Source organism: Hydractinia symbiolongicarpus, chromosome 3 (genome assembly GCF_029227915.1).
Source record: "Hydractinia symbiolongicarpus strain clone_291-10 chromosome 3, HSymV2.1, whole genome shotgun sequence".
In the NCBI taxonomy this organism is placed as follows: domain Eukaryota; kingdom Metazoa; phylum Cnidaria; class Hydrozoa; order Anthoathecata; family Hydractiniidae; genus Hydractinia; species Hydractinia symbiolongicarpus.
The window spans coordinates 18,469,899-18,482,691 of NC_079877.1; the positions used below are offsets into that span (position 1 = coordinate 18,469,899).

Genomic DNA, 12,793 nt, shown 5'->3' on the forward strand with positions numbered 1-12,793 from the left:
CTTCAGAATTTTTTTTTTCCTTTTTGACGATATCTTTCGTTCCTTTTTAGTTTTTTTGGTTGGCTTAAATATTTAAGAATTCCGCAAATAAAATTTCTATGCTTCTTTGTCAGTAATCACTGGATGGCAATAGGAAATGGATCTAAAATGCCGGCCATCAATACATCTTTCTATTTACTTAGATAATAAATGACATGTACAATGGAATATTTTTTGGAAAAGAAATGAGCCAAAATAGAACAAAGTTTCTTCCATATATTATTTTGAAATAAATAATCACCATTTTTACAAAAATAAATATCTACTCACAGCCTTCGCAAAACATTATTTACCTCATGGAGGAAAGAACGCGTGGAAAAGTCAGTAAATTTGAGATTCAGTGACAAAAATTCCCCGACTAACTTTAACCTTTCTGAACACAGTACGTCACTTTTTATTGAGTTTTCTTGAAAGGAATTTCTACTTTCTCTGAGATAGATATTTTTTTCTTGTCTGAGACCCAACTTTAGGTTGGTGGAAAGTGATTAATTCTATGCATTAGTGACTTAAATTTTTCCCCACTATTAATTCTTTCCGCTGATAAGGTATTGGTTCAGGATCAAACATTTTCGCGCAGAGCAAAATTCCCAAAATTTTTTTGAAGACTACCACCACCAAAACCAGGTTATACTTTATTCCTTATCACAAATTTGATTGAATTTTCTTTCAATATCGGCTTTCTTGTTGGCGGAAATTATTCTGGATAAATTAATAGTCGTCCGAAAATAGCTCCGCCGAAGTTTTTCTGCCTAAACCTTTAGTCGCTGAAACGCATGGCACTCCCTTATTAATTGACTCCATAAAGTTTTAATACTAGAGTTTATAAACGTAAGCTAACTACAGAACTTTATATAATTTCCACAGAATAAGTTGAAACTCGCGAAATTCGCAACTGATGACTGCGAAAGCTTGTGATCCCGTATGCTTCATAAGCATTATCTACGTATCATGAAATTTTTCTAGAAATGATTGTGTAATTCTTCTGGAAATAAACACAATCATGAACAACTCTAAATAAACTGTATTTACAACCATGGAAAAGACGTCATCAACACGAGAGACGTGACGACATAACATGTTTTGTGTCGCCTCATTTTTCTACCTGAAATAGAAAGTAGAAAATTTTTTAGAAAGAAACACTTCACGAATATTTTAACGTACGCAGCTTTGCACTTCGTTGTAAGTTTATATATTTATTTGTGACAAATATATGTAAACGGATGTAATTTAAGCATATAAGAACACATATTAAAAAAATTAAAGGGGATAAAAGTTAAAAATAGACACTCACAACTTCAAACCTGCTCGCACCTATAAGAATATTTTAAAACCTTTTTTTTCAAAAATATTTCCATTCGCCTGTAACTTTTTATAGTTCAACGAGCCATTATAATAACAGATAAAAAACTCACCTTAAATCTTTTTCAACGGGTGAGGGCGTTGGCGGATTGTACATTGGATCACGTGTCGCCATTACCGCCATGAGATGTTGATATGTCGGATTGTCAGAACGAAATATGTTCTTCTAAATAATAGTTAAAAGATTAAGTGATAATCAAAAGATTAAGCATAATCCCAGCCTGAACTTTAGGAGTGCAAGCAGTTGAGTCTGAAGTCTGAAGAGAGTTCTTGAAATATAGAAAGTAATTAAAATTCTACAAACATATTTATATTCCATATACGTGTGCATATTCTAAATATTCTAAAATCAGTTTGAAAGAAAATTCAGATGTTGCCAAAACATATACCCATCCTATCAAAATGTTAAAAACGTAAACAATTTGGCGAGTCTGCTAACTTAAGTGCCAATATGCTTTTACGTGAATTGGTATTTCATAAAAACATATATAAATTTGGATAAATATAGCCAAAAGGCAAAAAAACAAACGCGTCGGTTCTGTGAAGCTTTACGCAAAGAATTTTGACATTCGCAGACAATTTTTCAATTCTTTTCGCCACAATTATAAATTGTATCGTGTTGGTTTGTTACAACATCAGGTGGAACGAATTTTGTTCGTACTTGCACTTCCAATACCTTCTTTGAAACGGTAGCTCATCAATAAAATTCAAAAAAGGATAATTCTCCAATTTAAAAAAAAAATAAAAATAAAAAACAAGTTTCTTTCGCTTTTCGCGGCATGTTTTCGTCTCAGAAAAGTCCTAAAGCTTACCTCCCACTTTAAAAAAAGTAATCGAAAACCAACTCAAAATATTGTACTAATTACGAAAAAAAATTTTCTTTTGTACTTATTTTGATTTGTTCGCAAGATATTCGTCGTTAAAGTTGTAAAATATTAGCTGGAGAAGAAGCTTCGCGCCAGTCGCCATCTTGTGTCCCGATTGTAAATAAATGCCTTCGCGCGAGGGCTGGTGACGTCAACTCCCGGATGATAATTTCGTTGACTCCGCCGTAGCCCAGGTTTTTATATATATACAAAGCGGTTTTATATATACAAAGCGGTTTTATATATACAAAGTGGTTGTTGCTTTGTTTTTCAAAATTTGTAACGGGTACTGAGGATGAGTTTGTAACAGGTATATACTGAAGATAAGTAAACACTTGTTTTTTGCTTCCTTTTTTAAAACTGAGTTCCAGTGAAAAAGTTGTGGGCTTTCTTAGTTTTGAAGTTTCGGCCAGTAAAAAGTCTACAACACCTGGCAGTAAATCAGATTCTAGCTGGGAAAGCTGTTATGAGGATGAGAATGGAAGTGGAAGCTATGGCCTAATGCAAAGACAAGTAGACAGAGATTTAGAATTGCCGAAGCCTAGTTTGCCAGCGGTGATCCAAACATTCTAGTGATTAAAACTCGACTTTGAAAGCGTATTGACTCTGTTAATGTGTACACGCAGCTCGTTGTTTCTTGCCTGTTAGCGCTACTTCTATTATTCTTATTGCAAAAAGGCATAGCACAAAAACACATTATATAATTATTAACAAAATTAATCTTAGTTGCAATAATTTACTCTTCTTCTTTTTCTCCGAGTTATCGTTTTTACAGCAACATGTTCAGGGGGCCTTTTTTGGCATCCGGGAGATGACGTTAAACTGGGTTTAATCCGAAAAAAAATTTATCACAAAATGGCGGCTTTCGAGAAGGAAGCATGCTGTAAGCACAAGAAAATGTGGCTTCATTATTAGCTTTATTATTTCGAATTTTACTTGATAAATGTTAAATTACAAATTCTCTACATAGTATAAACAGAATAACATGAACTTTTTTTGAAGTGGGAGGTATGCTTTAACAGTTATTCAAAAAACTTACCTGAAGAGACAACCTCATCAGCCCAACACCAACGACTCGATTTGCTTCACTTGCAAGATCTATTTGATACTTCACTGCTTTATATAGCATGTTTAAACCCACCTCGCCAATATGGTTACCTGCCAGTCACAGAAACATTATATTTGGAAAAGAATAACACAAAGAAATAAAAGAAATAAATAAAAATCAGCGTGTATCTTACGAGCTAGGTTCAGGTTGATCAGGGATCGGTTTCCAGGTATCCACAACTCTCCATTCTCTTCAATAACTTTCTCCAGTAAAGGATTTTTAAACTCGTACAAGCCCTGATAAAAAAAACATCGACTATAACTTTTACGCTATACGCAGGTAGCTGGAAAGAATTTTGCTTTCTGGAAAATAAATTATTTTAGAACAGTCACCTCTGCCTCAGGTTGAGGAGTTTTGTTGCGATCTTGTCTAGCCGATGCTTTATGTTTTTGTCCCTTTTGACCTTTGTTCGTGTCCATACTTGAAGGTCCTATAAAAAATAGCAGACAAAATAATTTAAACACAAGTTAAAAAAACGAAAGCCGCTGATCTTATTAGTATGCGCCATTCTCAATTCTGTCATAAAAAATAGCTTTGGAAGATTAATAATTTCTTCAAAATAAAGAAGCCTGCATGCAAAGCTTTCGTTTTTCTCGCACCACAATCTTAAAGTACAAAAAAACGTAATTCTTCTTGTCATTTATCTTTTGCGGTTAATTCGCAAACAATTTTATCAATCTTTAGCGTGTACTAATACTGTGAAGATTAAACAATCTTTAAAACAAGTAAATCAACACAGCACCTCGTTTGATGGTGTTAGGGTCTTTTAATTTATTATTAGAAGATTCTTTCTTTTTACTGTTCGGTTTATCTTTATGTTTTTTATCTTCTTTACTAAAACTCCTGCTTGCAGTAGCCGGCCGATCTTGCAGAAAAGGATTGGAGGGTGCACCCAGCAGTTCTTCATTGCTTCGCATTGATTTCAGCATTCTACGAGCCACTATTTGTTCGTGGTTCAACGTGAATGTCGAGAGAGCCTGTAAGGAAAACGTACACGAATAAGCATCTACATTAAAAGAATAAACTTTCGTGAATATGAAACGATTTGGTCGCGGAGTAAGTTGTAAAGGTCCATTGATAATGCTTGCTAATGTTCCGTTTGTTTGCAAAAAGTCTTATTTAAGACAACTGACATAAAATTACTTTACTTATTTTCGTCATTGCGGAAGTGTATGTTCCTAAAGTAATACAGAAAACAATTTGCCAAAAGATTAGAGTAAAACTTTAATTTAAAAAATACCGAGGCAAGCTTCTTGGCACCTTCGTCTCCAATTCCATTGCTTCCTAGGTTTAACGAAAGCAAACTTCTATTGATTTTCAATCCCTGTCGTAAAAAAAAAATACCATAGAAAGTAATAGATTAAAAAAATAAGCAAAAAAACTTTTACATCTTAACAAATTCTTTAAAGAAAATTGATGACAACACATGCGGGTACTACCTACTTCAGCTAAGTAACCTGCACCAACATCAGTGATCTTGTTGAAACACAGATTCAAAGTTAGCAAGTTTTTATTGTCTTGTAAGGATTGTCCCAATAACGACGCAGCTCGGTCGTCCAGATTACAGTTCTTTAATGAAATATTTTGAATGCTGAAAATAACATTACAAGGATCATCATATTTTTAATATAAACTACGTATTTCTTTTACTTGATACATGTTTGAACCTATTTCAGGGGCGGATACATGATTTTTTTCTCCTTAGGCGGATTTGCGAAGCGAAGTCCACGCGTAATTTTCGCGTAGCAAAAATTGCGCGTGTTAAATCAGCTGGGGTTCTAGAGGGGCGCTGTTAGCCCCCCAAGTCGGGTCTTTAGCTTATTTACCTATTTCAGCACTCCAAAATGCAGCAGGCAGGACTTTTACAGGTTCATCTCTCACATGTTATTTGAAAAAAAAAAAAATCACAAAATTCAAATGAAAGCAAAATAATGTTTTCAGAAAAATTAAGGCTAAAATTAGCCAGACAGCAAAATTTCTTCTTTCTTCCTCATCCACAAAAATATTTGCAAGCGCGTTTTTGCAAGTTATGGGTGAATATAATAGCTTTTGGCTAATATTGAGGCTATAAACACTCCGAAACTAATTAAGTACATAATTTTTTTAAGTCATTATTCAAAACGCTAAAAACTTTCAACATTTAATCTATTTAAAATATTTAATAAATGAAAAAGGAGGCCTATAAAAAAAATAAGCAAAAAACAACAGCACAAAAATGCATATGTAAATAAGCTTGATTTGTATTATTATATCATGGCAACAACAACATAAACAACAACAGATAAATACAATAAATTAAAAAAAAATGGCAAGATTATATCAAGATTTTATACAGTAAAGGCCAGCACAACTTAAAATTTGGATTTTCAAGCAGCAATAGCTAATTAAAAACAAACTTACAACACAACAACCTACGAAAACGAAAGAATGAACACAGATTTAGCAGAGCATTCAATCAAAAAATATTTAACCCTATTAGCTTAAAGGAAAAAAAACTGTTTTTATTTATCGGTAACCATTTCTGGCTCATATTTTTAAAATATTGAATCAAACTTGAAAATACCTTGTAGCTATTATGTGATAATTACTACAAATACTTAAAATTTTTAACAATACAAAATCATTCAAGAACAGTAATCGTTAACTACATTATTACACATTTTTGTGTCCATAGGGTTGTAATAAGTATATATGATAAGTCATTTTCGCCTTGTTAGTAAAATCACAAACATTTTCCATGTCTATCAGCATGACAACTTCTTTAGTGAAAATGTGAAAAACATTGCCATTTCACCCATTAAATAAAACATGCCTTTTTCTTATTCGAATTGTATATAATTAGTACCATCTCCAGGGATTATTTCGATATGACGCTAGAGATCTTAAACCAAAATATTATCAAGTCTTGTCAAAGTCTTTCTCTTAAAACTAGTGTTCTCTTTATTGGCCTTGTGACATGTTGAAAAATCGTTTGGAAAGTGTCTACTGCCAGAAGATATGGATCTACAAAAATTAACATACAAAGTTATTGTGAAGTCAACAAATTGTTATACCTTACACATTTACCAGCTGGCCAGCTAGTCAATTTATTGTGTTGTTATAAAATGTTTTGTTACTTAAATACAAAAGAAACCCAAGATAACACAAAGCTCTTTTGAATTTGACACAAAGCTTTTTCAAATTTGTTGAAAGTGAAACTATAAACAGTTTCATGTTCACACTTGCTAGCACAGCAATAAAAAGCAATTGTGTATCTTACTCTAAGATCAATGGAATTAAAAGTAAACATATGTACCTGAAAGCGTAGCTAGTAGTCATTAAATTGATACTATGATTTTTGTTACAGGCGACACAGAGAAAAAATGTTTTCAAGTAACGTTTCTTCTTAGCAGCATTGCTTAACTTCATTCCGCAATCATATATTCAAAACTTCCGTTTACTTGCTGCAAATACAAAACGATTCCTTACCCTTCTTTCAGTTCAGTGCGCGCCGAAGTTGACCGAACCCATTAAACAGACCGGCTACCGAGAGCCAATAACAACAAGAAGAGTAAATTATTGCTACGCACCCATCCCCTAATATCAATCTTTCTTTTACCGCAAATTTCGACGACTTCTTATTAAGGAGAGGCCAAAAGTCCACACCTCGGCGAGATTTTTCTCGACGTCATAATTCTTTTGTTTTTCTTTTGTTTAAGAGAGTCCAAAAGTCCACACTTCGGCGGCCGCCGAAGTCGACTGTTTTAACGGCAGAAAACAGAGGAATCGAGAGAAAAAAAATCCGCGAAATGCGACAAAATGTAGTTTGACTACCGTAAGAACCATAGTACTTCGGCAAAGCACATCGAAGGAGAGTCGAGCCTCGGCAAACACTCCTGAGTTGAGATAAAATATTACCTCGGATCCTGGGCGCAAAGGAATCTTATTAAACGCTTATAATAAAATTTATGCGTTGCTTTAAACAAATTACTAGTTTTAGATATTCTTTTCTCATTGGCAAAATTTCTCCTTAGGCGAGTGCCGAAGTGGCTGAAGTCTAAATCCGCCCCTGTATTTTAATTTCATATTCAGTGTGAATATTTCACATAAAGCTTGTAGTATATGTGTAGGTACAAGGAAAACAATGAACAACAAGAAGCCCTGCGGCTTAAAGATTTCCCCCATTAGCAATAATCTGAAAAAGTACTGAACTTTGAAGAGGACAGAGTAATATGGCGGAACAAAATCATTGAATATTCTAAAATTTTAGAAATAAATTTTTGATTATTATTGTAATCGTATATCATAGCTAACTTAACTTACATAAACTTCATTTCTCTTTAAGAACAATTTTAAAAGAAAAATAATAAACCTGAAAATTGATGAACAATAAAAACAAAATAATAAGAACGGCAAGGCTGAAAATTTATCTATTTTCTCTTTTTCTCTGAAAGGTGGCAGCAATATTTTTTTTTACATAATCAGTTACGAAAGGTTATTTTCAGACTACATATTCTTATTTTTCTTTTAAAACACACTTGTCACGATTTTATAGCTATAATACATCATCTTTCACCAAAAATAGTCAGCCTCAACAATAGACCTATTTCAATATCCATTTTCATTCTGTAAAATACACAGCCAGAATAGACATACTAACATGAAAACGAGGTTAGTTTAGAGACAATTTTAATTTTCGAGCGAAGTGATGTACATATAGTTTGTTTACCTTTATTATTTCTCAAATTAACTTGTCAAATGGGCAAATTATGAACTTTTGGTGAAAAAATAGAACATGGCACTTATTTTATACCCATTGGGCTTATTAAAATTACTGGTTTATATTTTTTTCTAGTGTTTAGCTAGCTAGCTATTGTTTTTCTTATGACTATGGTTTGGATTTTATATTTTTGGAAACATCTGTAAATAACATTATGACTTGGCTATCCCTTTCCTCCAAGGCTATCCTAAGCATGTTGGGTTGGTGGTATTAGACTGAATATTGGTCTTCATCATCTCTATAATAATAGCCGTATTCCCTGTCTGTATCTGCGCGGACCCCTTGCTGATTTAGAAAATGATGTTACGGAAACACGAATATCAAATGCGATATATTTTTATCCACTTTGTTGCGACGGGTAAATATAAAGCACGGGCGAACCCGTGGATTTTTCCACCGGCAACGACTAGTGTTATATACTCAACAAAATGTAATAAGAGCAATGCAATCACCCAAGATAGTACTCATAAGTATCCTTGAACCTTGATTATTTAAAAATATGGCCTGTGAGAATGTTACGGTTGCAGCTACAGATAATTGTTGTTGTTTTTTAAATTCACAAAAGGTTCTGTCAATAGGTAGTATTTCTATAAGTATTGGCAGTAATATTATATAAGGGGCCTCATCCATACTCACATTGCCACGAGAAACGTCCAACGTTCAAAGACACCCACCCACCCTGAGAAACGTCCACCCGTGGCAGTTATTTTTCCATAGAAAAAAAACCTATCCTACAAAGGTGAAAAGCCTTTTCCGCGGTTCTTTGGTGGTCCCGTCCCTTCACCTTGAATTGAATATACTAGTCTTTAGCCCGCGGGAAAAATTCACGGGTTCGCCCGTCCTATTTATACTGCACTGCGTGCATCTGGCTACTTGCGCAGCTAAGCTACTATTTTGCCGTGACAGACGGACAGACAGACGACGGCTATTATTAAAGAGACTAGTCTTTAACCCATGGACAAATCCACGAGGTTTCCTTTATATATAGGTTCACGTGAAGAACACACTTTATTCACGTGTCTTTAGAGTGAAGTCCAACTCTACATCGCTCGTTGATTGTAGTGGGCAAAAACGTAGTTAAAGAAACGTCCATTTGAGATGTACCCACAAACGTCCATTGGACATTTCTCGTGGCAATGTGAGTATGGATGTGGCCCGTAAGTTTTGCCAGATTGTTATTCCATGTCATGTATAACTATAGGTATGTATATAAAAATAATTTTCTTAAGGGGTGCTCTTCTTAGACAAATCTGATAGAATTAACATAAAAACTTTTCTGTATTATACTTGTTGAGTTTCTGAATTTAAGGTACTGTAAGGGGGCAATAAATATTTTTACAGAAAACTATGTATTTTAATGAAATGATAATCAATAGGCATTTTTTTTTGGGGGGGGAGGGGGGGGTGGTGATTCTTTCAAAAGCTAAGAAAATTGTAGATGAACAAACCCCTCACGATTTGTTTCAAGTCACATCTTGTGTCAATGAAATAATGTTTAGCCAGTTAAGCTGGGCAGCACTCCCTTAGATATGTTTAGTACTTCATCGATTTACCACAATAACCTATAACCTATAAGTTATATGGCCTAAGAAAGTTAAGAAATTTTTAAATAAAATAAACAGCCTTACATGTTCAAGAAATGATAAACCTACAATACTAATATGAGTCTGATTAGACAAACCAAAACAATAAACAATTTGTGATTACTGAGTACACTGGGTTGAGCCAAAATATGTTTATTATAAATGTATAATAAATGGAAAGGTTAAAGTATATTAGCAGGGGTGTGTGACAATAATAACGATACATAGCTGGGCAGCACATCATCCCTGAGTACATGCTAGCTATAACATATACACAACCTATAATATCTGGCTTTAAAAAGCTGGATAACTTTTTTAGGAAAATAATTATAACCTATATAATTATAATATATGTAAATTATAAATTATAATTATAAAAGTTATATGAAGTTCTAGTAAACTAGGTAAACATTTTATAACTTACAGTATAGAATATATAAACTTTTTGTAGGAGTAAGAAACAAAACGTTGGCTAGCTAGCTATAGCTAGCCAACATTAAATTTGCCATAAATACACACTTAATATCACTAAATATTCTTAATTTTTTTCACACTGCCACTACTAATAACCTCTATATACTTGTATCCACTACGATCCTTTCAATATGGCAGTTGAAAATTATAAAACCAACATTTGTTGATAACTAAGATCAGGACAGCTAGTAAACAACTTGGTGTCCTGAACTTTATCTAAACTAACCTCGTTTTCATGCAATGTTTTGATTTTCAGCCACTACGGCTAATCATGAAAAGGAGATAATGAAATAGGTCTATTCCTCTTTAAATTAAAATTCATGAATAATTAATTAGTTCTGCTGAATATAGCTTTAGTCTACGTACTTGCAAAATTGTACAGAAGGAAATGACGTATTTATTAAAGGGAAACGTTAATAACATCAAAGATTGCGCATTATAAGACGATCTTCATTATGCTACACTACACGAGCTTTAACTTTCGATAGCATATAAACTTAAAATAAAGTATTGTTCATTGGATAAAAAAAACAATTTGTTGCACTGTTGGGATTCTTATTGGCTTAAAACTCATTTTAGCCTCGTCCTCAGAAAAAATCTGTCAAAACGAGGATTTAGGCTTTAGCCTGGATAAGTTTCGGGCGTCCCGCCTAGCTACGCTGTCTCTATCTATCTTTCTATCTCTCTATCTCCTCCGTCAATTTTTAAGATTCCGCCTTCGCTGGCGGAAATTAAAAACTAAATTTACAAACAGTATTATTATCAAAAGACTAACTACAGGTAAAAATTAGTTTATCTAATATTATTTTGTCAATATGGATTAGCTTGTGTATAATTCATATAAAATTGTACTTTTGGGAAATATTTAAATAACTTTCGAAAAAATTTTTGTATAAAGAGTGTATGTATCAACTTTTGTATAATATTCTGAAGATGACTTTGGTAAAGTCGAAACATGTTAAAAATAAAACGTGTCGTAATTTTTATGAAAATACTTTGCAATCTTGTGTTGCTACGCAGTTTTGGAAAGGTAAAATTTAGAAATAAATGCTACATGTAATTAGTCATAATTAGTTAGCAGAAGAAAGAAAAAAAAAAGAAAAAAAATCCTACATGTTCACAGTTAAGATGTTCACAACTTGTTAGTTTAGAGAATGAAAGAGCATTAGAAGAGGACTAGATTATAAAATGGTGAATTGTTATAAACATAAGGAATTACATTTATAAAGAAGGGAGGGGGGATTACCTCAGATTTTTCTTCTAGCCTAAAACTGATATACAGGAAACTGCTCTAAAGCGCACTATTGTAGGCGAAGATTTTAATCTGCTTAAGATGAGTGCTTTTGAGGGGTTTAACCTCATTTACCAAATGTAATTTTTACTTAAAAGAAGAAAAAAATAGATACCCGTCTAACTAAATACGCAGAAGTGAATTAAAATGTCCGCTTTGTAGACTTGGGACGTTTGCGTTGCGTGAGATTTGTTAAAAATCTAATGTCCGTATTATGTATTTCAGATATTTGGGTGTCAACGTTTCTTGGTCATTTCTTATGGTTGCAAAACTAGGAGCTGAGGGCAGTCTTGTATAAAGTTTGTTGTAGAGGGGTTTTAAATTTGGATTTGACCAAATAATGGTCCAAGGGATTAAAAATTTTTTTAATCTGTCAAAAAATGTTTTTAAAAGTATCATGTGGCCCCTCATTTAGCAAATTTTATGATGAATCAGAAAAACCTATATGGACATGGGGTAAAAATTAAGTGCCAAAGAGTCGAGTACATTCACATGTCTCTGAAGTAGCTTTTTTACAAAACAATTTGATGAAATATTTCTGCTTCGAAAATCGGAACTGATATATTATTATATAGACTTGTCGATAAGGCCCGTGGAGAAATCCACTTAGGCAGAAGGACAATGGAAAAATAGGTTGTTTAAGATGTTTTGCTGACATCAGCAGTGCAATTATCAAAAATTTTGGCAAAATTTAGTTTATTCGTTGCCTGTACTGTGTAGAGTTTAAAACGCTGATGAAGAAAATGGATATGATCATGTGCTTTTGATGAGTGGTTAATGAGATATAAGGGTTTCAAAATTTTGCTGACATCAGCAATGGCCAGTCAAATCCCCCCAAATTTTTTTTTAAAAAAATTGGTAAACATGTTGCCTTCATTGTATAGATCTTGAAACGCTAATTAAGAAAATGTATAGGGTCGTGTACTTTTGACAAACGGTTACAGAGATATTAGGGTTTAAAGGTTTTTTGGTGACGTCATCAACCCGTCCATTCCGAAACAGATTCGGGGACCCAGGTTTAGGAAACTTACCCAAATTGGTCCCAGGTGGTCCCTAGTTACCTACGCGGTGAAAAATCATTCACGTCACCACCTCGTTTCCAAGTTATTCACCCTCAAAGTTTTAAGTGCACTGTAATGGCTTTATTAATTTAATATAGGATATTGACATGAAAGTAGTGTTATTGACTTCACGCCGTAACGTCAGAAAATTTAACATATTAGACATGCATTTTTCGGCGACATCAAAGAAAAATAAGCATATCAAGTTTTCCTGTCACAGACTAGTCGAAAAGGTCGGTGGAGAAATGCACTT

General features: G+C 33.5%; 1 protein-coding gene across 4 annotated transcripts in view; it reads right to left on the reverse strand.

Moving 5' to 3' along the window:
• Nucleotides 1-235: 235 nt before the first annotated feature.
• Nucleotides 236-12,793, reverse strand: part of LOC130636084 (leucine-rich repeat-containing protein 71-like) — a 48,732-nt gene continuing 36,174 nt past the window's right edge. For all 4 annotated transcript variants that reach the window (XM_057445683.1, XM_057445685.1, XM_057445686.1 and 1 more), the window contains 8 exons: nt 4,816-4,963; nt 4,613-4,696; nt 4,115-4,349; nt 3,705-3,802; nt 3,506-3,608; nt 3,304-3,422; nt 1,452-1,564; nt 236-1,141 (listed from right to left, as the gene is read on the reverse strand). In XM_057445683.1, coding sequence (XP_057301666.1) covers nt 1,138-1,141; nt 1,452-1,564; nt 3,304-3,422; nt 3,506-3,608; nt 3,705-3,802; nt 4,115-4,349; nt 4,613-4,696; nt 4,816-4,963 — 904 coding nt within the window. In that variant the 3' untranslated portion in view covers nt 236-1,137. The remainder of the gene's footprint in view (nt 1,142-1,451; nt 1,565-3,303; nt 3,423-3,505; nt 3,609-3,704; nt 3,803-4,114; nt 4,350-4,612; nt 4,697-4,815; nt 4,964-12,793) is intronic.